The sequence below is a fragment of the Camelus dromedarius genome, chromosome 8 (genome assembly GCF_036321535.1).
Source record: "Camelus dromedarius isolate mCamDro1 chromosome 8, mCamDro1.pat, whole genome shotgun sequence".
Lineage (NCBI taxonomy): Eukaryota > Metazoa > Chordata > Mammalia > Artiodactyla > Camelidae > Camelus > Camelus dromedarius.
This window is the reverse complement of record NC_087443.1, coordinates 83,324,877-83,350,477: the sequence shown is the minus strand read 5'-3', so window position 1 is coordinate 83,350,477 and position 25,601 is coordinate 83,324,877. Positions and strand designations below refer to the sequence as shown.

Here is a 25,601-nt window from a genome sequence, read left to right as displayed (position 1 = left end):
AACAGCACCCACCCGGGGGTGGGTGTGGAGAAACCAGAGCCCTGTGCTCGGCTGGTGGGAATGTAAAATGGTGCAGCTGCGTGGAAAACAGTCTGGGGGATCCTGAAAAAGTTAAACAGAATTCCCATCTGATCCAGCAATTCCACTTCAGAGCAGTCTTGAAGACACACCTGCACATGCGTGTTCAAAGCAGCGTGATTCATAACAGCTAAAATGTGGAAGCAACCCAGGTGCCTGCTGGTGGATGGCTGGATTAGCATTATGTGGTCCATACAGATGATAGACGATATTCAGTTTTAAAAAGAAGGGAATGCTGACACCTGCAACAACATGGATGTGCCCTGAGGACACTGTGGTCAGTGAAATAAACCATCACAAGGGAAAAAGTGCTGAATGTTCTTCTTATGGCGAAGATGGAGAGTAGTCAAATCCACAGAGACAGAGAGCAGATTAGAGGTCACCAGGGCTGGTGGAGGGGAACGAGGAGCTGACGTCTGGGAAGACGAGAAGGTTCTAGAGATGACAGTGGTGACAGTGGCACAACAGTGTGAATGCACCTAACGCCACTGACCCGTACACTCGAAATTGTTACGATGGTAAACTTTCTGTTCCGTGTACCCTCTCCCCCACAAAAGTCCAGGACTCAGAAGAAAGAGTTCAGCTGGAAAGGAGTTCTCGCCACTTTGAGACCATCCCCTGGGGAGACCCTGTCCAGGCAGCTGCACAAAACCCCAGCTGGCTGAGGATGCAGTGCACTGAGGCCTCCTGGCGACTCTCACCCAGGTACCGAGCTGGACAGGTGAGCAACCTCAACCCACAGTCTTAGTTTCTAACTTAAAATTAGAAGAGGAAGCGGAGCCCGGAGCCCTCCTGGAAGGCTGTTTCCTGCACGTCTTGGGAAGATAAACTAACCCAGCAGAGACGAGCTTGGTTCCGGGCAGCTGCGGGGCCGAAGAGGGCGCTGCCCTCTGGGAGGTGGGGTCGGGGGGCTCAGGCCTGGAGCCACGCCAGGGGCGCAGCAAGCCCCCTATTTGCAGCTCCCTTCAGAACAGCTCTTAAAATTTGTAAAGAAGGAGTGAAGGCTGATATTGCCTTCCTCGTGGTAAATGACCAGCTCTGAGCGGCGGGGGGCTTGTGTGCGTGTGCTGGCCCTTCCCCTGCCTTGTGGATCCCAGTCGCTCACCTGCTCCGTGGCTGTACTTCCCGGCTCCCAGGCTCCGTCTGGAATCCCGTCACCAGCCTTGGGAGTCCCCGGGTCTCGGCCTGCAGCTCGTGTGTCCTTGGAAGCGGGCGAGGGGCATTCCTCCGCGGGGCCCTGGACGGGCGCCCCAAGCCCCATGTCCCCGCTGCAGCCCTCGCCCCGGGCCCCTCCCCGCTGGAGCTTGGGCTCTCGCTCTGGCCACAGTCTGGACTCCGGCTGTGTCTGGAAGCTGGAAAGGCCATTTTTCCCCTCCGGACAGGCCTCCGTGGGGTCTGGAGGGAGGAAATCACGTGTGGGCGGCTGGTTTTGGGTACCGATCGGCGACAGGCAGAGGGTGCCGGCTTCAGGGCCATCTGGTGGGAGCCGGGGGAATGTCTGCACTTTCCGCAGGTGACTCCTCTCCAGGAAGCCTCTGTCCAGGTCACCCAGAGGGCGCTGGGCGTCCAGGACCAGGCAGGCCAGCCTCTCCGGGGCCAGCCCCTCCTGACCCGGGCATTCTCCGTTTCTCACAGGGGTCGACAGCAGAGGCTTGGATGGTGGGGTCCCAGGGCGCTCCGGGCTTTCTCTGGCCGGGGTCTGGGGCAGGCCCTCTGGGGCAGGCAGGGCCTCTGGGTCCGAGGAGTGGTCTCCGGGCTGCCTCTTGGGCCCCACAGTTCTTGGAGCAAGTCTCCCCTTCCAGGTACTCTCACTGACATCTGGACAAAAGCAGAACAGTGATTACTGCCCAGGGCCACTGCCAGGATGGGCCTCCCCCTGCTAGTTCCGCGGGGTTCAGGACCACTAATGACCCCAGCTCCTGCGGGACCCCCGGATCCTCACCCATCACCAGAGACCCCGAACACGGGGGCCTCCCAGGGCCCCCACCCCTTCCCTCAGTCCCACCCCGGAAACGTCCTCATATGCTCCTTAATTACACAATCTTGGGTAATTAACTAGTCCCGGAAGGCCGCTGGGCCTCCTCCCCTTCCTCTGACCCGGCAGAGCTCCCCACTGGGGTTTCCTAAGGCTGGTCTAATTATCTCATCCAAAAAGCACATCATTCCACTATTACAGTCACACCAGCGATACTCCCCAAAGGAATACATTAAATCTGGCTGCAGCCCCACCCTGTCCTGGCGCACAGTCTTCCACACACGTCTGTGTCAACCGCCCTAGAGACACACAGACCGGCCCGGTGGCCTGCAGCCCCTTCCGCGGCGCCTCTGCGCCAACACCCTCCCTGCTGTTGGAGCCAAGCCAGTGCCCCTCATGCTGCAGTGTCACCAACACTGACTTGGTGGGAAGCGCCGCTGGCTGGCGGGGGACCCTGCCTCCACTCGAGGCGCCACGCCTCCCGGGGGGTCCTCCAAGCTCCGTGCTGCGGGCACAGCCCCGAACACATGCTGCCATTTACTCAAAATGCCACCCGAGATTATGCCGCGGGAGCCGTGAAAATCCCAGACGCTTCAGCAAACAGCTTGTGCGGTGGGGACGTAAATGGGGTGTTGGGGGTGGGACGACGGTGAAACGTTGCGGGTCCACATACCCATACGTCCACAGACTAAGACAGGAGTGGCCAGTCTGAGAGCAGCCCCTTCCCGAGACGACCTCCCCTCGCCTCTGCTGTGCTGTGTGTGTGTTGGACAGGGCGAGCGCGTGCTGCTCGTGTACGAGTGCGCAGTCTGAGCAGGCGTACGGGTTTGCCCATATGTGGATGTTCGTGTGTGGAGGCGCACGGGATCTGTTTAGTACGTGTGCACGTGCGTGTGTGTGTTACCTGGTCTGTGCGCGCACCGGCGTGAACACGAGGGGATGTGATCGTGCTCATGTTTGTGCACACTCACACTTGCACACGCATGCGAGTGCGTGTGTGCGCCCGCGTGCGAGCACGCCCACGCATGCGCTTACCTTGAAACGCCCCGAAGGACTCGATGGAGAGCACCCTCCTCCCGGCGGCCGAGAGGCTGCGGCACAGGCGGCAGGAGGACGTGAACTGCATCTTCTCCTCGCACAGCGCGATGATGCTCTGCACACGGGCGCCAGCGGCTCAGCTCCGCCGCCCTCCCGGGAGCCGGCGCCCCCACCCGCCCCGTCAGGTGTACCGAAGGGGCGTCCTGGGCTTACAGACTGCCGGCGGGCTCTGTTCCACCCGTGACAGTGATAAATATGCCAACCTCTTCACAGCAGAAGTAAATAGTAAAGTCAAGCCCACATTTAAACAAAATGCAGGGCCACCAGGGCCTGAGTGAGGAGCCCACGGGCGGGGCGGGGGGCAGGGCCCGTGTGCGTGCGCGTGCGCGTGCCCGCGGGCGTCAGGGGCCGGGGGGGCCTCGGGTCTCCGCCGCGGGTGCCGCGGGGCGGCCTGCCAGCTTACCTGGAGGTCCGGCCGGTCTCCAGGGTCCTCCGCCTGCATCCGGCCCAGCAGCGCCTCCAGGTCTTGGCTTAGCTGGGGCTCGGGCTCGGGCTCCGTCACGTACTCGAGGGCTGCCTTCAGCGTGGCGCCCAGAGAGTAGATGTGAGCCTGCGGCGCCAAAGAGCTGGTGGGCGGGGGCCGTGGCCCCCACGGCGGCGCCTGTGCCCGCACACCGCTGCTCCTGGGGGCCAGGGACCGAGCTTCCGGGGACCACACCTGCTCTCTGCAGGGGGAAGCGGGCTGAGGCAGCGCCCCCCACCCCGCCCCGCGCAGTGGCGCGCTGATTCTCGGGGGCCTCACCCCACTTCACGCCTGGGGCCGGTGCTGGCCCCACTCTACCAACCCAGCCTCCTGGGGTCAGGCCCTCTCCCCACACCTGCCCTGACTCTCTTCCTCAGGTGTATGCTTCAAAAAACGTTTTGAAATTCAGGATTTTTCTATTTGTGCAGGTGAGAGCGTGGCTGCTCTGCTGGGACAGGGGAGAGCCCTGGGCTGTGTGGCTCCGGGGAGGCAGGTCACATAGCTCAGAGAAGAGGCCAGGTCCCCGATGGCCGCTCCCCCCATCCCCCAACCGGTGAGTCTCCCCCTCCAGCCCTGGGCCCACCCTGGTGCAGGGTCAACAGACAGCATGGAGGGCGGGACCCAGCATGGCTCAGTGGTGTGGTCCCTGCTGGCCCAACTCTCCCTGGGTGGCCTCGTGACCCGTCTGGACCGTCTTGCCTCCCGCTGCTGCTGGGGTTCCAGGGCTGTTTGGTTTTCACAGGCAACGGGCCGAGGCGCCCCCCTCCGGACCTGTCTCTGCCAGGGTCTGTCTCCGGGGTGGCGGTCTGTCCCCTCGCCTCTCAGGGTAGTGCCCACGTGTTGCTGTTGTGACCAGTGCTTCCTGGGACGTCCTCACGTGGAGGTCTGTGTGCATCCACGTTGTGTCCACGAGGCTCAGTCCCAACAAGTCCCAGCAAGCGGGGTGGCCCACTTCCTTAGTAGGAACGGGCGGATCCCAGCATGTGTACGACCCCCCACCCCAGGTTTCTGCAGCTCCCCCATCGCCAGGTCTCGTGTTGATTTGTGTTCCTGTGGGTATGAATGTGACCAGCATCTGCTCCTCTCTGCACTGTTTCAGTTTCTCCTCTCCGTGCACATCCAGACACGTTGCTAGTTCCTCCTGAGCCACTGCCTTTGTGGGCGCACGCACTCTCGGCTCTTGAGGGGGCCGACCCTGGTCGTGTGTCACACAGACGTTCTCTCATTTACCTTTGACTTTGTTCGTGTGTCTTTTGACATTCAAAAATCCTAGTGTCTAAAGTTCAGCACGTGAAATTGGATAATTTTTTTCCTGTATTGACTTTTTAGGAGGACCTTCCCCAGCCCAAGACGATAAAGACAGCTTACTTCTGTTTCTTCCAATATGTTTTATAATTTGTAAGTATCTAGCTCTAATCCATTTGGAATCTTTGAGCTGGTGCGCCGTGGGATCTGGGTTTGTCCCTTCTAGTGGAGAGCCCCTGGCCCCGGCACCACCCTCCGTCCACCCTGAACCCCACCCATGCGGCCGTCAACTCCCCTGGGGGCCCCGGCACTGCTGGCCTCTCCTCCTCCTTACGCGGGTCTGTGTATCTCTCTCTCTGTCCAGACTGTGCTATTTCAGCTGTGGTACCTTCAGAGTGCATTACCATACCTGGAGGACATGCCTTTCATTTTCTCCCCAAAAGGCTTGATTCTTTTCACATTTGTCAGGTTTTTAAAAAAAATATTCGTTCCCCTCTTCCAATTTAAAAAATGGGTGGGATTTTATTTTAACAGCACTGATGCTGCAGAATTTCAGAAAGACCAACATCATACACAGTAAAATACTCAGGACAACAGCAAGACGCGTGTCCCTCGTGTGCACCCCACCTCGGCCACAGCAGGAGTCCCTCTGCGGGAGCTGTGGGACGGGGTCAGGTAAGAGGCAGAGACCTCTGTGTGGCTTGCAGACCCTTTAGCTGGACTAACAAGGGAGAAAAGAGAGGGCTCATAAATAAAATCGGAAAAGAGAATGGAGACATTACAGCTGGTAGCACAGAAACACAAAGGATCGTAAGAGATGACTGTTTACACACCAGGAAGCTGGGTAACCCGGGGAAGAACGGACACATTCCTAGAAACATACAAGCTACCAAGACTGAACCATGAAGAAATAATCTGAACAGACTATTACACATGAAGAGATTAAATCCGTAATCAAAAACCTCCCAACAAAGAAAAACCCAGGATTAGATGACTTCATGGGTGAACTCTACCAAACGTTTAAAGAAAATTAATGCCAATCCTTCTCAAATTCTTCCAAAAAACTGTATAGGGAACACTCCCAAACTCACGAGGCCAGCACTACGCTGACGTCAGAGCCAGCACAAGAAGCACAAGAAGCACAAGAAAGAAACAGGCCAGGGTCCCTGATGAACACGCATGTGAAAGTCCCCGACAGTGTGAGCAAACTGAATTCACAAGTACACTGGCAGGACCCTACACCAGGGTCAAGCGGGGTTGGTCCCTGGGATGCAAAGGTGGTGCAACATGTGCAAATCAATAACTGTGATTCACCATGTTTATTGAATAAAAGGTAAAAATCCTGATTATCTCAAGAGAAGCAGAAAAACCCTGGCCAAGTTCAGCATCCTTTCATGATAAGACCTCAGCAAGCAGAGAACAGAAGGAACGCAGCTGCACACGGCAAAGGCCACACGGGACGAGCCCAGAGCCGGCCTCTTCCCCCGCAGTGACCGGGCGGAAGCATTTCCTCCGAAGTCAGAACCAGGCCCGGATGCCCCCTCTCAGCACCTCTACTCAGTACGGCACTGCGGGTCCCAGGCAGAGCAGCGAGGCAAGAAAAGGAAGTTGAAAGGCATCCAGGCTCGATGTGAACAAATAAAATCGCCTCTATTTGCACGTGGTGTGATCTTGTATGTAGAAAATCCTGGATTCCACCCCAAACCTTTGAGAACAAGTCAACAGATTCAGTGAAATTTCAGGATACAAACTCAGCATACAGAAATCGGTTACGTTTCATGGGGGTGGGCGTAGCTCAGGGGTAGAGCACAAGCTAATTAGCATGTGGGAGGTCCTGGGTTCCATCTCCATTGCCCCCCACTAAAATCAATCAATCAATCACCCTAATTACCTCCTCCCCCCAAAATTTAAAAAAATAAAATAAAAACGAAATTAGTTGCATTTCTATCCATTAACAATGAAATATCTAAAAAAGAAACGAAACAATCCCACTCACAACAGCACCAAAATAATAAAAATATTTAGGAATAAATTTAACCGAGGAGGTGAAAGATCTGTAACCTGAGAAGCAGAAGACCTTGTTGAGAGAAGCTGAAGAAGACACAAATAAATGGACTGACACCCGTGCTCCGGGGCTGGAGGAGTTAGTGTTGTTAGACTGACGACCCATTCAGTCTGCAGAGTGAACGCAGCCCCTATCAGCACCCCACGGCGTTTTCACAGACACAGGAACAACAGCCCTAACGTGCGTGTGGGACCACAGAAGACTGCACGCAGCCACAGCAGTCCTGGGACAGAACAAAGCTGGAAGCATCGCGCTTCCTGGTGTGCCTGTTACACAGCTATGGCGATCAAACCAGGGTGGTCTGGGCATAGCGACAGTCATGCAGGCCAGCGGAGCAGAGCCGAGGTCCCAGAAATAAACCCGAGCACATCTAGTCGACCAGTCTGTGCCCAGGGGGCCAGGAGTGCTGGAAGGGAGAGGACAGTCCTCAGTACACGGTGTTGGGAACATGGACAGCCACGCACAAGGGATGAAACTGGACCTCTGTTTACACCGCTCACAAAAATTAACTCATAATGGATTAAAGACTTAAACATAAGACCTGAAGACCATAAGACTCGTCAGGGGAAAAGCTCCTTGACACTGGCCTTGGCAACGAGCTTTTAGATGTGACACAAGCACGGGCACTCAAAAAAAAAATGGGGCAAACTGAAGGGCCTCTGCATAGCAAAAAAGGAGACAACTAACAAAATGGAAGGGCGGCCTATGGAACTGTAGAAAAACATTGGCAAACCATCCGTCTCATAGGGAGTTAACACCCAAAACATATAAAGAACTCATATAATAGCAAAAAAAAAAAAATCTGATTAAAAAACGGGCAGAGGAATTGAATCAGCATTTTCCCAAGAAATATTCCCCAAGAACATTTCCCAAGACTTCTTTTCCAAGAAGACATACAGATAAACAACAGGCACAAGAAAAGATGCTCAACATCACTCGTCATCAGGGAATGCAAATCAAAACCTCAGTGAGCTGGCACCTTGCACCTGTCAGAACGCTGTCACCAGGAAGACAGCACATGACAAGTGCTGGTGAGAACGTGGGGAAGGGACCCTTGTGCACTGTAGGTGGGAACGTAGACCGGTGCAGCCGCTGTGGAAAACAGTACGGAGGTTCCTCAGAAAGGTAGAAACAGAACTGCTGTACAAGCCAGCAACCCCCCTTCCATGTGTCTGTGTCCGAAGGAAAGGAAATCAGGATCCGGAAGAGACGCCTGGGCCCCTGGCTCCCTGCACGACGCACGGAGGCCAAGAAGTGCCTGTCTTGGGATGAATGCATGAAGGACATAACACACACACACACACACACACACACACACGGGGGAACGTTACTCAGCCATGGGAAGAAGGATGGCCCTTGAGGGCCTTGTGCTAAGTGAGGTAAGTCAGACAAAGAAAGACATACTGTGTGATCCCACTTAGGGGTGGAGTCTGAAAAAGCTGAACTCCTAGAGACAGAGAGCAGGGTGGAGGTTGCCGGGGGGGGGGTTGGGGGGTCGGGGATCGGGACAAAGGACATAGACTCCCAATCACAAGATGAGTGAGTTCTTGGCATCTGATGAACAGCACGGTGACTGCAGTTAACAGCACCGCACAGACACTTCCGAGCTGCTGAGAGAGCAGACGTGAAGGTCCCCACGACCCAAGCGGCGCTGATTAGTGACGGGGATGGTGCTGGGGTGCCGGCCAGCACCCCCGCGGAGACAGTTCTGAAATACTCACGTGTATGGAGCCATCAGGTCGCAGGCCTTAAACTCACACAGAAGATGTCAATTATGTCTCAGCAACGCCGGGAAGAAAATTTGGTGTAGGGCCAGGGCCAGTCGCCGCGTTTTCTGGTGTCCTGTTTCCACGTCTTCAGCACCGTGGTTGTTTGCAGTACAGGCCTCCCTGCTGTGTCTGCCATGCTTTCTGCAGCTGCGGTTGCTGTATAAACGGGGCAGTTTCCATTTCATCTCTGACTGGTATTTCCAACTCGGCTGACCCAGGAGAGGACGACCTGCTTGCACGTGGGGGAAACAACAGGGAAGCCGGGGAGAGTCACCGACCACTCGCCACGTGACTCAGAGCCATGCTCTGCGTCGCTCTGGGTGCAGGTTCCAGGGGTGTTCAGCTTTGAGAGCTCCCCCAGCTGCGTGCTCGGGACACCCCGAGACACCGTGAGTCCGGTTCCAGACATCGCAGCAAAGTGAGGCTTGTCATAAAGCGAGTCACACAGAGGTTTTGGTTCGAGTGGGTGCAGAAGTCATGCTTGCGCTCTCCTGCAGTCTGTTCGGTGTGCAGTAACCTCACGTCTAAGAAGTGCTCACCATCATCTGGGCTTTCAGTGACTTGACATCTTTCTGCTGCTGGAGGGGCTTGTCCCGGTGCTAACGGCCGCTGACAAACCAGCGTGGTGGCCACTGAAGGCTGGGGCAGCACGTTCTTCAAGTAAGACAACACTGAACCAGCCACATCAGCCGGCTCTCCCTTTCGTGAGCGGTTTCTCTGCACGCGCAGTGCTGTCTGACGGCACTGGGCCCACAGCAGACGCCCGTCCGAGCTGGGGTCCAGCCCCTCACACTCTGCTGCTGCTTCATCTGCTATGTTTATCTCGTATTCTGAATCCTTTGTTGTCGTGTCAACAGTATTCCCAGCATCTTGACCAAGAGTAGGTTCCATCTCAAGAAACCACTTTGTTCACCCGTGAGAAGCAACTTCCCATCCATTAAAGTTTTACCGTGAGTTTGCAGCAAAGCAGCCCCATCCCCAGGCTCCACGTCTGATTCTGGTTCTCTGCTGCTTTCACCACGTCTGCCGTGACTCCCCCACTGAAGGCTGAACCTCTCAGAGTCACCCAGGAGGGCTGGAGTCTACTTCTTCGAAAGTCCTGCTCACGTCGTTTTGACCTCTTCCCGGGAATCACGGATGTACCTGCTGGCATGTGCAATCTGTCCCAGAAGGTTTTCAGTTGCCCCTGCCCGATCCCTCTGAGGGGCCGCTGTCTACAGCAGCTGCAGTCCTATGAAACACATTTCTTAACTCATAAGACTTGAAAGTCACAATGCCTCCTGGATCCACAGGTGCAGAGTGAGCGCAGTGTTACAGGAAACCCCGGGCACAACGGTAACGGCGCTGAGCGTCCTGTCAGGGCTCTGAGGTGACCAGGGACACTGTCACTGAGCAGTAGTATTTTGAAAGGAATCTTCTTTATTCTGAGCAGTAGGTCTCAACATGGGCTTACAATACTCAGTGAACCACGCTGTACACAGATGTGCCGCCATCCCGGCCTTGCTGGCCCGTGCACAGAGCACAGGCAGAGTCGGTTTGGCACAATTCTTAAAGCCCCCAGGATCTGCAGAAGGTAAATGAGCACTGGCTTCAGCCTTAAGTCACCGGCCGCATGCACCCCAGTGCATGACAAGAGAGCCAGCCTGTCCTTGAAGCTGTGAGTCCAGGGCGGCGTCTTCCTCCAGCAGAAGGCTGCTGCGCCTCCTCGATTCTCTGCTGTTTAGAGGAGCACCTTCGCGAACCACGGGAGCCGGGTCTCCGGGGTGACTCACTGCAGCTTCTCCACCGCTGCCGGCTGCTTCACCTGCACTGCGACGTCCTGGGGACAGTCTCTCCTTAAACCTCACGAACCCGCCTCTGCCGGCTTCAGAGTCTCCTTCTGCGGCTTCCTCACCTCTCAGCCTTCACAGACTCAGCGGGGGTCTTGCTCCGGGTTGGGCTTTGGCTTCGGGGAATGACGGGCTGGTCTGATGCCCATCCGGACGCTCAGCCCCCTCCATCAGCAGTAGGGCCGCATTGCCTTCCCGCCACTCATGTGCTCACTGCAGGGGCACTTCGGTCTCCCTCACGAACTCTTCCTCTGCCTTCGGCTCGAGTCCCAGCTTCCGGCCCATCTTGCTTTCGACAGGCCTTCCTCACTGCGCTTGGCCACTTCGAGCTTTGGACTTAAAGTGAGACGCCTGCGACTCTTCCTTTCACGTGAACACGCAGAGGCCATTGCAGGGCTATAAACTGGCCTAATTTCCATATTGTGTCTCAGGGAAGAGGGAGGCCAGGGGAGGGGGAGAGAGACGGGGAACAGCAGGTGGGGAAGCTGTCAGAGCACACAACATTTATCCATTAAACCTGCCATCAAGCAATTACAATAGTAACATTAAAGGTCACCGATCACAGATCACCACCACGGTATCATCGTAATAAAAAGTTTGAAATATTGTGAGAATCACCAAAATGTGACACAGAGACACAAAGTGGGCCACTGCTGCTGGGAACACGGCACCGGCAGACTCGCTCGACGCGGGGCTGCCGTAAACCTTCAGTTGGTACGAAACGCAGTCTCTGCAAAGCACAGCGAAGCGAGGTCTCCTGCATCTCAGGACAAAGAGGAAGCCCCCAACGCGTTCTTTCAGAAGAAATCCCAGCAGAAGTAAAGAAACACTTAGAAGAGAAAGGCGCTGCAAATGCTACATGCGAAACTCGTGTTTCGAGGGAAATTCTGGGCTTCAGGTGTTCACACGGATATTAGAGAAGAAGAAAAGGGTGGGGCCGATGAGCTGGAGTTGGGAGAACTCACCAAGAACAGGCACAAGAAGAAAGAGGCTGGAACAGAGGAGCAGAGCCACGGAAGGGGACAGAGACAGACCAGGAAGCACCACGTGATGCGAGCAGGTGATGGGGAGACGCCCACGTCCTGAGGCATGGGGGGGGGGTCTCGCTGGCCAACGTGGGGTCTGCTCTGAGGCGTCTGTGCCCTAAGGCAGCCTGCCGTGTCCTGCCCGCCACACGCCGCACAGCTGCTCCAGCCACCAAGGAGAGGAGGCACCGGAGGGTCAGAGCGGAGTCACTGGGTTTCAGGCGTCCAGGTGGGGGCTGGGTGGACCTCGTGGATGTGGCTTTAGACACGTTCCCGCATCACCGAGAACTTGATTTTCTGAACTGCGCCAAACCAGCCGTTCTCAAAACAGCACCGCCAGCAGCTGCCACCTGCAGCCTCACGGTCTCAAGGTCCCCCTGCAACTGGGCAACCCCTTGGGACCCCCCCAACCAGTCCTCGCCTCACAAGCACCTTCCTTCCTGCCAGCGCCAGTCCTCAGTCCTGACAGACCGCGCGCGTAGCTCTGCGGCTTTCGCCTTTTCAAGCCCCATCTTGACGTCTGGAGAACTGGCCTCAAGTGCTTTCTGAGTCTGTGTCTCCCAGGCTGCAGTCCTCATTTGGCCCAAATAACACTTTTTTTTTCCTATTAAAGGCGGTTGTTGGGTAATTCTGTCATCAAAACTAACAAAATATACACCCCCCTGGCAAGGCTGGCAAGAGAAGGTACAAATAAATCATCCACGGAGTGGCCGGGGGCACATCTGCAGCAACGCAGTGACTGGAAGGGACATCACCTGCGACTTTAAACACACAGGCAAAAGTGGATACATTTTTAGAAATATATAGTTTACCAAAAAGCTGACTCATGGTCAGAGAAACATGGTGCATCCTATATGGAAAACAGTATGGAGAGCCCTTCAAAAACTGAAAACAGAGTTACCATATGATCCAGCAATCCTACTCCTGGGCATGTATCTGGAGGGAACTCGATAATTCGAAAAGACACATGCACCCCAATGTTCACAGCAGCACTATTTACAACAGCCAGGACATGGAAGCAACCTAAATGTCCAAATGACTGGATAAAGAAGTTGTGGTATATTTATACAATGGAATACTACTCAGCCATAAAAAAGAATGAAATAATGCCATTTGCAACAACACAGACAGACCTAGAGATCATCATACTGAGTAAAGTAAGTCTGACAGAGAAAGCCAAATATCACATGATATCACTTATATGTGGAATCTGAAAAAAAGACACAAATTTTTTTACAAAACAGAAAGAGACTCACAGACATAGAAAACAAAGTTATGGTTACCAGTGGGGAAAGGGGGCGGGAAGGGATAAATTGGGAGTTTCAGATTTGCAGATACTGACTACTTTACGTAAAGCAGATAAACAACAAGGTCCTACGTACAGCACAGGGAACTGTATTTGACACCTTGTAGTCACCTATAATGAAAAAGAACATGAAAAGAACATATGTATGTGTATGTATGACTGAAAAATTATGTTGTGCATCAAAAATTGACACAACATTGTCACTGACTATACTTCAATAAAAAAAGAAAAAAATGAAGGCAAAACAGATGAATCCTTCTGTTATTAAAAACAGAGCAGCAATTAAAAATCTTTTCTCAAAGGAAGCAGATGGGTTTGTAAGTAAGTTTGACCAGAGTTTCAAGGAGCAGATCATCCCTTTCTCACTAAACCATCACCCAGCAATGGAAGCGGGCGTTTACGTAAGACCAGAGTCATCCTAGTGGCAACACCAGGGAGGGTGGGAACTGCCAGTCCACTGGTGGAGAACACACAGGACCCAGAGCAGGCGCTGGAAAATCGAGTGCGGCAGTGCGAAGAGAAGCTAAGACACTGCCCTTCAGGTCTCCCCAAGTAGGAAAGGAGACGGATGTGGAAACGTTAGAATCTTAATGGGATTTCACAAGGAGCAGAAGCACTTCACGATAGGGTGTGGTCACCCTGGCACAGCGGGGAACTCACAGAGCTGCAGATATGCTGAGGGAGGTGGGAAAGGCTCCCCTTAGACTCCAGGAGCACTCTCGGACCCTGCCCCACGGCTGCTCCTGCCTGACACACAGCAGGGCTGGGAGGGGAAACTTGGCACCAAAGCTTTGGACAGGCGGGAATGACACTGCTACCTCTTGCTGGTGATGTGATGAGTTACACTGAAAAGCTAGCAGAATTTATAAGTTACTAGAAATAATAAAATAGTTTAGCAAGATGGCTGGATGTAAGATTAAGATGTTGCAGCGAACTGCATTTCCATAGACTTGCCATGAAAAGCAGGAAAATGTGATTACAAGGATGGGGTCCCTGAGGCTGTCTTAGACCCAGTCATTTGCACCTCCAGCTCCACCCCCCATATTGCCCCTATACCCATGGTAACCACTGGTTTGTCCTCTGCATCTGTGAGTCTGCTGCTTTTTTGTTATACTCACTAACTGGTTGTATTTTTTAGATTTCACATATAAGTGATACTATACAGTATTTCAGTATTTGTCTTTCTCTGACTTATTTCATTTGGCATAATGCTCTCCATGTCCATCCATGCTGCTGCAAATGGCAAACATTCATTCTTTTTTGTGGCTGAGTAGTATTCCATGGTGTGTGTGTGTGTGTGTGTGTGTGTGTGTGTGTGTGTGTGTGTGCGCGCGCGCGCGCGCACACACATCTTCTTTATCCAGTCATCTGTTGATGGACACTTGGGTTGCTTCCATACCTTGGCTACTATAAACAATGCTGCTATGAACACTGGGGAGCATGATTGTTATTTTTAAATGAATTAATAGGTAAACTTTTTATCCATTTGTCCATTTTAACCTGTACTACAGTAAGTACTGGATAGATAAAACCCACATACTCAAAAGTACTTAACTATTTTTAGGAGCGTAAAGGGTCCCAAGACCAAGAAGTCTGAGAGCTGCTGCCCTAAAGGAAGTGAGAAGCCACGCTGCAGAGCGGACAGACACCTGCAGCCCTGGCACAGGGCTGGGAGCACGTGGAGAAAGCATAACAATCGAATGGCAATGGACTTTCCCACGGACGGATCCCCACCTGGTCACTCGCAAGCCCACCTTCCTGATGGCAGGAATGCAAACCTAGGAAATCTCGGCAGAACCGATCCCGGAGGAGGGGGAGGCGGGGGTGTCTCCACGTGCCGGTGGCAGTGCACTCTAGAGCAACCACGCAGAAAACAGGTGACCATCACCCGCCCTGCCCTGTGGCCATCCTGCCGCTGGGAAACTCTCCCCGGACAGACGGACTGACGCGAGGGGGCCGCGCAGAACAGGACCCCCTCTCCCCTCCCGGCCGCCCGTAGGCCGGCGTTTCCCCACAAATGACACAGCACCCAGCGCAGATGAGTCTTAGCGAAACCGTGTGGAAGGAAGTTCCAGACGCTACCGCGGAGCACGAGGCTCTTTCCGGAAAGTTACCAGGGCACAGATGGGCAGGGCCTGCGAGGCGGCCCCCTTCTCCACGCCCCCCCAGCCCTTCCTGTGGGGCTGTGATGCCCGCCGCGGCGCACAAGGGCCTGAGGGTGTGCGCGGGGGTGCCCAGGGGTCCTTCCTGCTGGGTGCCCCCCGAGAGGCCTCGGCGACTTCAGCCCACATGTGGGAGCCCGTGTGGGCCCCGCTCACACTAGTGAGTGATTCAGAGGCCTCTCCCTCCGCAGGGTGAGGGAGCTGCACCCACGGATCCTCAGAGAAGCCGCGAGTCCCGCCAGCCACCACTGGTAATTTTAGGCACTTTTAGCATCTTAAATGTAGTCAGTTCATACCCGAGAAAACATGCCACGCACTATATGACAAGCGTGCACCCAGATACAGCACGTCTGGCAGCCATGGTGGGGCCCCTGGCACCTCCCCACCTCCTCGGGACGCCCCCAGCTCTGTCCCCCGTGGCACTGGCCCTTTTGGGGTGGACCCCATGGCCATGCTGACACCAGGTGATGACCAGTGGGAGAGACGTCTGGGGGGTCCACCTGCTGCCACTCACCTCAAAGGTGTTCCCAGTCACATCAAACTCCGGGGGGACAAAGGCTCCCTCGGGGTCATCTGGGGAGGAAGAGAAGGCGCCAGATCACCCCGCCTGAAGGCCCTTGTGCAGGGCCGTGTGTGCCAGGGCTGCGGTCATGAACACCCATCCGCAGGTCCTGAGCCCCGCGAGGGTCTGGAGATCCCTCCGTGGTCACCCGCGCTTGGATACTGTCGTGGGGGGCCAGGGAGGGGCGGCGTCCATTGGGCCGCATCAGCGCTCACGTTCAGCCCCAGGCACCTGCCCGCCCGCCCCGCCCGGGCCTCACCGCTGAGCTGTTCCATGAAGCACACATTCCCGCTGGTGTTGAAGGCCAGCGTGTCGGGCGTGATGCAGAGCGTCTGGAAGATGGCCGAGTGTGCAACGCTCCTCATGGACAGACTGCACTCCAGGCACACGGCCCAGGCCTCCTGCTCGCTGAGGCCGCTGTCCCGCAGGGAGAGGATGTCGGCCAGGGACACGTTCTCCTGCCGAGACAGGCCTGGGCTGAGCCACCAAGGGCTGCCTGCAAGGGCGGCCGGTCTGGGACAGGCCCCGATGTGGAGACTAACTCCAGGGAAGCAGGAGACGTGGGGCAGCAGTTCATTGTCTCATCTTACGTCAGGAGGGAAGTTTCTGGCAAGGTCTCAAACCTCCCCCCAAACCCAAAACACCCAACAGAACGTCATCTCACGACTCCCTGGACAGCAGAGCCTCAGAGCATCGGGTGAGACGCCAGCTGCTGCTGGAGCAGGTGTTCGCCCTGGAGCCGGGACCTGGGCCGTTGTCCCCCGACATCGCGGCCCCAGCTCCAGCGTCCCAGGCTCACGGGCTCAGCGGCACCTTTTTAGGTGGTAGCAGGTGAAAGAAATGGAGGGACCTGCGGGAGCTGCCAACACAGCCTGTGACAACCACGTGACGTGCCAGAGGATGACACCACGGCCAGAGAGCAAGGACAACAGCTCTAGCAGAGGACGGCCCCGGGACCCTACGCACAGCAGCCCCACCTACAGATCCGACTCGTGTCGTGTCACCGACACTCATGCTCACACACGTGCACACCCACCACCACACACAACATGCCAGTGCACTCCGTCAGGCACTATGCGCACATGGACACACACACCAGCACGCCCTCCCCACACGTGCACAGACTCTCACCCGCTTATTTACTGACCAATGCACGGACACACGTGCTCACACGTGCTTGCAAGCCACACCCGCACACTCACACCACCGAGCACACATGACCCATGGGCTCACACACACCCCTACACCCTCACAGCAGATGCCCTGTACCTCTCAGCCCTCTTCTGGTCTCCTGCTTGACGGCCTGATCATCTGTGTGTGTGTGTGTTCATGCACTGCCTGCCTGGTGGGGGTTGGCTGGGAGCTGAGACCTGGATGAGGCCCGTGATGGGTCAGGAAAGGGCGTGGACACCCAGCCTGTGGGGGGGGGTGCAGACTGGGGGGTCATGCATACGAGCGGTCCCCCGTCTCCTGTCCTCCATCTAACTTCTGCCTCCAGCCTCAGCTGCTCCACCCACCAGCACACAGGGCGGTTCTCAAGTGTAGCCAAGCTGTCAGGTCCTAAAGAGGGCCTCCCTCCTCCAGCCCTTGAACTTCTCCCACCTGCATTGCACAGGATCCCCACCATCACAGCAAGAGAGATGCCAGGTCTACAGCAAGGAAGGAAGAGACAGGATGAGGAGCGGCTGTGTGTGCATCTGGCTGGGCAGCGTGTGGCACGGGGTGGCAGGAAGGGGACCAGAGCTGGGTCTCCCCGTGTGACTTGGCGCGTCCCACCGTCTGCTGCCTTCTCTCGGCTCAAGGAGGGGCTCAGGGACGTCACTCCGGGGCCCTCCCAGCTCTTTCCATGGGGCAGGGTGTGGTGAAGGGAGAAGGCTGGGGAACAGAAAGCCACAGGCCTGGGAGACCCCGAGAGCAGAGAGCCCCTCACTGGCCCTTGTGGGGAAGGTGGCCTGGGCTTTTAAAAGGAGAAACCAAGACAAAAGGCAGAGCAGACGATTAGACTGGGGAGGCCAAGAGGGTGGAGAACCCAGAAGTCAAAACTTCCAGACCTCCCTGCTGTGTTCCCAAGGTTCTGCAGTAAAAGGGCTTCTGATCTAGGTGAACCTGGCACCTCTCTGCACCACCCAGGACCCCGCAGGACCCAGGAGAGCCGCACACTCCCGGAGATGCCTGGGGGCCTGGTTAGAGACGCGCCTTGGTGCTGTGGACCCACACACGTGCGCGCGCACGCACAACACGCACGTGCACGCACACATGCAGACACAGAGAAGCACGAATCAAGCAGCAGCCTGAGGGCCCCATGGCTGCTGAGGAGGGTGAGTCTGAGCCGCCGCACTGCGGGGGCTCGCCGACTCCCTGCTGGCTGTGGCTCACACCGACCAGCCCGCCCGCCCACTCACCCAGCTGTGACTGGACGTGCTGCCAAGAGAAGGGAGCGCAGGTCAGGTCTGCCCCTGGGGCACCTCAGGGCCCCCAACATGACTTCCTGCTCAGGTCCAGGCCCTGCGGCCCCTGCCCAGTGGAAAGATGCCCCAGTGAGGTGGACACCCCCGAGGGAAGCCAAAGGCCAACACTTCTTCATGGGGGGCACCTACAGGGGGTATTTATTCATGGAGGAGCATCCTCCACTCAGTCAGGATGGCCTCAGCCCCTCTGAAACCCCACTGTTGCAACGGGAAGGCAGGACTCAGCTGGAGCAGGTTCCAGGACAGAGCTGAGGGATGCTGCTGGCCCCTGACTCACCGAGGGGAGGTCTTGCCACATGATGAGGGATCCCAGACCCTGGGCCCACGGTCACCACCCTCTGGGACCCGCCACCCACCCCTCTGGTCCACCCTGCTCTGGCCCAGGCAGGAAGAATGACCCTCCCCTGCCTGAATCCACGGCCCAAGTAGGGCAGGAGGGAGGGCTGAAAGGCCTTGGCTAATGGGCCGAAGACAAGGACAGAGAGATGGGGAAGCACATGTCGGCCGCTCAGGATCTCGGCCCACCAGCCCCTCAGAGTTCCAGCCCCAGTGGACCAGAGCTGCGTGGGCATCCTGCCAGTCTCTGCTCTTCCCGGGAAGGGCCCCACGGCCCTGAGTCTCACGCCAGGCAGGCCCCGATCCACACCCAAGTGGACTGTGCCTGGAGGCCTGCAGGGGCCTCAGGGCCCGAGGCAGAAGCTGCGGAGGGGGTGACATGCCACGAGAAGCTGGCCCAGGCTGCTCCAGATGCCTGGTTCCAGCCCCACCTCCGGGGACCCAGGGGCCCGCTGGAGGCTGGGGGAATTCCCGCCTGCTACTGCCCCCTGGTCTGACCTGGTTGTTGCTGGCCAGCCTTCAGAGTCTTCATCTCCCAGGTACAGACCCAGCTCTAAGGGCAGGGCCAGAAGGTTCTTCAAAATCCAGTCCAGCCCATAGGGCTGGCATCCACCCCTCACCATTCATGGGGTCCCCCAGCTGTGAGCGCCCCCTCTGCCTTCAAATCCTTAGGCCCAGCCCAGCTTCTGGCTCAGAGATGCTGGGGATGTGCTGCTGGACTTCGGACAGGTAAGAACCTCCTTTCCCTCGGTGGAGTCTGGGGACGGGGAGATGTCTGCCCCCGAAAGCCCTAACGGCCAGTGGCACCGCTACCTGAGATAGCCTGGTGCCTGCGTCTCCCGCAGCAGCTCTGCCTGACCCGCACCCCCTGCCTCTACTTGTACCAATGCAGTGGAGCTGCCTGCAGGTGGCCAGAGACCCGGCTAGGCTGCAGCCTCCAAGACCTCCCCATGTCCCCAGGGGTCTCCAGCCCAGAGAGTCCTCATGCTCAGGCGCCGCCCACGGGCCACCTGTCTCTGGGTAGGTGCCCAGAATAAAGTGGCTGGCACTTCGCTATCCGGTGCCAGACTTTTCCAAAGAGGCTGCTCCACCCCAGCCTCCCACCAGCAGCCAGGGCGGGCTACCGCTGCCCGCTCCCTGCCAGCCAGGGCCACGCTCCAGCTCCCTGGTTCTCGCCAACCTGGTGCTTGTGGAAAGGTATTCACGGTGGCTGTGTTTTGAGTTCCCTGGTTACAATGGACATCTCATTATGTTCACCAGCAATTTGGATTTTTCTCTGGGGTTGCAATGGGGGACGGAGGGTCCAGGGGCCCCTGCGGGGGCGGGGGTGTCTGCAGGGTTCTACTTCTTGAGCTCACTGTACAGTCAGTTGAGATAATTAGCTTTGTAATTAGCACATTCCTGTGTCTTGTGTGGCTCGGACTGTCCCTCCCTGGAAACTTCCCTCCGGGGGCTCCTTCAGCACAGCCCCCCCCCGCCCCCTTACACAGAGAGTCTTTTCGGATACACCCTGACTACACAACACTGTAGCAGGCAGTCACAGTCCCTAGTGGAGATTTAAAACAGTCAACGTCAACCACACCAAGTGTGCAGGGAGCACAGGCTGGACCAGGGACAGGACGCTGGTGGAAGCCCTCAGGACAGACCTCCGGGTGTGTGAGAACATACCAAGGCAGTGCCTCTCTCTCCAGAGAGGGGGTGAGAAATTTGAAGGGCCCCCTGAACCCATTATGGACGCTACTGCACTTTACCCAGAGGCCTCGGTCACAGGATGATGGGGACCCCGGCTGCTCCAACCCAGAGTGGCGCTGGGGACACTCCTTCCAGGAGAAGGCATCAGGGAACGGCAGGAGGGCAGGCGTGGGACTGAGGCTGTGTGTCCAAATCCCGGCTCAGCCCGTCCTGTTTGTTTGGCACCATCACTGACTCGGTGTGCCAGGCATGGAGGAGGCCCTGCGAGTGTGGGGCAGCGGATGCAGGGAGGCTCCGAGGGAGGAGCCACTTTCTATGTATGCCTCGGATGGTGACTTGGGTGGGAGGTGAGTCCTCCAACAGATACTTCAGAGATTCGTCCTCTGGGGAAACGTTTGAAGGCTGTGGGCTGGGAGCACCCTTTCTTTCTCCATCAGAGCCATGGAGATATCCAAAGGTTTATTTATTTCCTTGCCTCTCCTCTCTGCAGGCTTCTCTCTCGACAAATCCAGGCCACTCTGGGGGGCGGGGGGAGCAACACGAAACCCTGGGGCACTGGCTCAGCGGCCCCGCCAGTAGCCTGGAAGGACCGCTCCTAGAGCATGAGCCCCTCCGTCCTCAGAGCCGACCCTGCAGGGACGTGGGGGTGGGGCATGCTGGCGCTACGAAGCCCCTCCGGCCCAGGAGGGCCTGGCCGGGGCTGCCTCGCTGGAGGCCTGGCCCAGATGGGCAGGTGGGGGGTCTCGCCGCTCGGAGGGGAGCATCGCAGCCCCTGCTAACGGCCCCACGGCGCCAGCACTCCTCAACAGATGGGGGCTTGTGCCCACGGTGGGCGTGGCGGGTGCTCTGGGCAGACCTCACAGCCCTGGGAGACCAGAGGGTCTTCCTGGGAGCAGCTGCGTCCTCCGGGGGCCACCTCTGGTGGGGAGACCGTCTTGCTTAAGGGGCCACGGAGTTTATTCATCAGACCCCATCCCACAGCCTATGGGGCACTGGAGGGTTGCCTCAGCTGCAGGGACAAGCCCAGGCCAGTGGGGACGGCTTCTCTGATGGAGTCGCAGGCAAACTGGCTCCATGGGCACTTGGCCCAGTTAGTGGCCGGAAGCCCCAAGTGGCAGAGACCCAGCCCCTCTGCTCTTGAGGTTGAGGGGCAGCCTCAGGACTTGGGCTCCTGACCAAAGGCTACTGTTGTCCTCAGGAAGCAAGAATCAGCCCTCAGTCGTGGGGGGCCTACCCCCACCCCCGCTCCTGAGCAGTCTGGCCTGATTGGGCTCTGCTGCGCGGAGCCTTCCACTGACCTCCTAGGGCGCTGGCATGCTCTGCTCCTGCCCCGAAGCCCACCTCCACACTCACCCACCAGCATTTGTAATCGGGAGCCCACCCTCGCAGAGCGCCAACTTCTGCAGTGACAGCCCACCGGCTGCTGTCCCATGTGGCATTCTGGCGTCCTGTTCCCTCCAGGCAAAAATGTTAAAGCCCGGTAGGGGTTGGTGAGAACAGCTGCCAGGACCTGGCCCAGGGCCGGGGGCCTGGGGAGGCTGGAGCATCTTCCCGGGGAGGGGGGAGCTCTCTGCGAAACCCTCCGTGGGGGATGGGGTCCCACCATGGGGCGGGGGCTTACCTCATCCTCTGGCAGAGTAGGGAGAGGCTCGAAGTCGTAGAAGTCTAGGTCTTTGCCGTCCTCCTCATAAAAATCCGCTGCGGCCGGGTCCATGGCCTGCATCCTTGGAGCGCCGGCGGCGCCACAGACTCGGCCACCGCCTGAGCCGCCGCGCTCGCCCGGGGCGCACTGACCGCCGAGATCTGCGCCGAGCCGGCGCCCCCTCCCCGCCTGGCCTCGCCCCCACCGCGGCCTCCGCCCCCGGCCGGCCCGCTGGCTCCGCGAGGATCTGGTTCAGCTAGCCGGGCTGGCTACGCGCGCAGGGCCGCCATGGCAACGCGCCCCGCACCGCCCCCCGCGGTCCCCGCCCGCCCCGCCCCCGGTGCGCCCCGCCCGCGTGCGCTGCCGCAGTGTCACCCGAGCGGGGGACGGGGGTGGGGAACACCTGGGCGCGGGACTGGGGGGCTCCGGACGCTTGGAAGGCGGCGCTCACTTTGGCTGGCGCTTGGGGACGGCGAGGGGCTCCGAGGGCGTTCTCTGGGACTTCGTCCCTGGGGGCGTTGGCCGCTTTCTGGGGAATGGGGGGGAAATGCACGGGGCGGGGTGGCGGCACCGTTTGGGGGCGGGGCCAGTCTTGTGGCCGGTGTTCCCTAGCGGAGTGGTGCTGCAGGCTGCTGCCGGCGCCCACCTGGGCACACGGGTGGAGGGCTGTTCCCCACCCCAAGGAGAGTGCAGGGCGGGTCGTCCCCCCTCAGCCGGGTCCCCCTTGCCCCCGCCCCCTCCGGCCGAGGGGCGGGGCTGCCGCAGTCCCGGGGGAGGTGGGGGGGGGGGCTGCAGAGGCGCCCAGGCCGGCCAGGCAGGCGGGGCGGGTGTTGGCCAAGCAGAGAGGGGGGCCCCGGAAGGTAGGGATCGGGGAGGGGACCCCTCTGAGCAGTTGGGGTCTGGCCTGCACCTTTCTTGAGTTACAGCCCCATGGATGACACTTGGGGACCTGCAATTACAGCTTCATTCGCACCTCGCCAGCGGGCCTCCTGGCTGTGGAAAGGAAATGAAAAGAACAATGTCTCCTTCAGTTTGGCAGCCCAGCTGGCCGGCGACTAACCCCTTCACCACCCCATTAGGGCCCACTGGCTGGGTTTCCTCAGCACTGGGGCAAACCTTGCCCCAAGCTGGGGCCTGTGGCTGGGTGAAGAGCAGGACCCCCCCAACCCCAGCTTGGCAAAGAGCCAGGGTGCCCCTCTGCCCAGTGAAGCAAAGAGCCAGGGTTCTTTCTCTGAAGCCTTGCAAGGGGCCAGGCAGCACATGCCCCACTTTTTCTACAGGAGGGTGGATGGTGATCTCCTTACCCTGTAAGGCATGGTGGGTCCCCTGTACGCAGGGCGGAGCTGTGGGTCATAGCACCCACCAGGGAGCAGGCACTGTGGCCAGGCTGTTAGCTCCCTGAGCGCCCAGCCCTGTCCCCACCGCCGAGCCTGGCCAGGCACACAGCAGACACTCCACAAATGCTCCCTTGTGAATGCGTCTGGCTGCGACAGGCCCTGCCAAGTGCAGAGGTGTGGGGGACCTGTTCTGTCCTGAGTCAGGTCTCGTGGCCCTCGGGCCCTGGGATGTGACATCTGTGTGGGGCAGAGCAGCCAGGTCTCAGGAGAAGCAGGCGGGCAGCAAGGCGTCAGGCTGGTGGCCAGGGTGCTGGGCAGCCAGCCAGTCACCTGAGGAAGAAATGGGTCTGGGGGCTTGGGAGCTGGGAGCAGGGGTGGGTGGGGAGGGCAGCAGTTGGAGAAAATACATCTCAAGACGTGTGTCTGGGTCCCACTGGTGGGCAGCGTCGGAAGCCAGGGCAGGAGGCCCTGCCCCAGGACACTGGGGCTCCCGCTGCACCCTGTCCTCAGACCCTGGGGCCATGGAACTAAGCGTCCTGGCTGCAGGGCCCTGGCGCTGTTGGGTGGGCCTGCCCCTTCCCTCTGTCCAGGGCTGGTGTCGAAGGCTGTCAAAGCCCGAGTGTGGCCTCAACGTCCTTTACCTGCCACTGAGCCTAGGTGCCCTCTGAGGGGCCTCGGCTGTGGGGCACAGAGGAGGACGTCAGCTTTGTCATATGCTTCTCTGGTCTCCGGCGAGGACTGAGTGTGGGGCCAAGGTAACCCCCTCACTGCAGGAGCCGGCTCACGGCAAATGCTCCTGGGCTGAGTGGTGCATCTGCTTCAGGAAAAGGTACAGCCAATTTGGGCAAAATGCAGAACAAACGGGCTGCAGACGCCAGCTGAGTCAGCGCTGGCTGTTATAGCCTAAACGCGCTCAGTGGGCATTTCCCAGCTCCTGGGTCAAGCAGGGACCAGGGTGCCTGGGCCAGCAGGGAGGGCCCAACGGAGCCCATGGGAGGCACTGGGCAGGGGCCACCCTGGCCTGCCTTCTACCCACCTGCTTCCCCTGAAGAGCTCGTGGCCAGTGGAGTGACACACACCTTATGCTGGATGCTTTGTTAGTCTCACTGTGTGTTTGCGTGTTTGCCTGCATTCAGGGTGAGCTTTGCTCTGCGGAAGGGTGTGGTCCTAGGGCCTCAGGCTTGGTGGACACCCTCAGTGTGGGGACGAGGGCTTGACTCTTGAGGTCAGAGCAGATCTGGATTGGCCACGCCGGAGCTGACGAGTCGGCACAGATGGCACAAGGAATCCAAGCAGCCCCATGTGCCCGAAGTGCATTGCACGCTCAGCTCCGGACAGGGCCAAGAGTCCTCGCCAACGGACTGCTGGAGGGGCCCCTCACTCCGGCCTCTGTGCCGGCCTCTCCCCACCACCCACGTGCCAGCACAAGCCCAGTGAGCGAGCCTTTTTCCCCAGTAGGAGCCGTCAGTCCTGCAGAGGCTTCCTGGCCACACGGTCAGCTCCACAGCCAAGGCCGTGACTTGGTGATAGCCCAGTCTTCTTACTGCTCTTCCCTGGTGGGCTGCCTCACTCCCTGCTCCACCCCTTTCCTCCAGGACCCCCCTCTGCATCCACCTCTGCCTCCATGCAGATCCCAGCCTGAGACGCCTCCCTGCCCAGTCTCAGCCCTCCCACCCCCGTCTCCCCCCTGGCCAGTGCCCACGGCAGGATTGTTTCTTCCGCGGGGGAGCGGGGTTTCAAAGCCTTGGCACCCGTTTTCTTTGAGAGAATTTTGAAAAGCTGTCACATCACTTAGAAGTTTTGAAATTGACATCTACATTTTTCAAAAAATAAAAAATGTAAATAATCGCAAAGAATGTAGTATCTGGTGTGGTATCATTACTGACATTTTGAAATAAAGCTGCTAGTCACTCTGGTGAATGTATCCGAAAGGCTAAAAACCAAAGTGGTTTTGATACCCACAATCAATCACTTAGGAAAAAACACATAAACATGTTTTTTAATAGTCAGAAGTCTCCATCGTAACATTTTCCTGAAACTCATTACAGGCATCTAATTCCGGCCAGAATTTTACCCTCCTCTGATGGATTTTTAAGCTTGAGAGTTTCTGTAGACCCTCGATAAACTTTGCCAAAAAACGTGCGTAAGGTTTTAATAAATTGAATATTTATTAAATAAGTATTTTAAATTTTTTGTTTGTTTCTGGTGACCATAAGGCTCATTTTACAGTATGGAAATATTTTGACCATGGGAACGAGCACACGAGGACCTAGAACTGACCTGCTTCTGCTGGGCGAGCCGAGCTGCCCTGTCGCTCCTTGGTCTCTGCACACTCGGCTGGTCCTCGCGTTGCCCGGCTTCCCTGGGGCTGTGAGGGCGCTGGACAGCAGGAGCCCCTCCCCTGCTGCTCTCCCCTGAGACGGGGCAGGCAGCTGGGTCCTAGCAGCCCTCCCCAGGGGTGGAAGCCCCTCCTGTAGTTGCTGTCCCCAAGGGACCTCAAGCCCTGTCTTGCCTTCCAACCCTGAGATGGGCCCTTGATGTCTGCACTC

At 57.8% G+C, this 25,601-nt stretch overlaps 1 protein-coding gene across 3 annotated transcripts in view; it reads right to left on the bottom strand.

The window, feature by feature from the left end:
* KNDC1 (kinase non-catalytic C-lobe domain containing 1) overlaps positions 1-21,949 on the bottom strand; it is a 54,264-nt gene extending 32,315 nt beyond the window's left edge. The window contains exons 1-6 of one of the 3 annotated variants that reach the window (XM_064488578.1): positions 21,695-21,949; positions 15,837-16,035; positions 15,530-15,588; positions 3,555-3,701; positions 3,089-3,206; positions 1,184-1,896 (exon numbers count right to left, since the gene is read on the bottom strand). In XM_064488578.1, the coding sequence (XP_064344648.1) occupies positions 1,184-1,896; positions 3,089-3,206; positions 3,555-3,701; positions 15,530-15,588; positions 15,837-16,035; positions 21,695-21,796 (1,338 nt within the window). In that variant the 5' untranslated portion in view covers positions 21,797-21,949. Of the gene's footprint in view, positions 1-1,183; positions 1,897-3,088; positions 3,207-3,554; positions 3,702-15,529; positions 15,589-15,836; positions 16,036-17,979; positions 18,012-21,694 lie in introns of those variants that run through there. The other 2 variants (XM_031462070.2, XM_031462072.2) reach the window with 2 other exon arrangements.
* Positions 21,950-25,601: the final 3,652 nt, after the last annotated feature.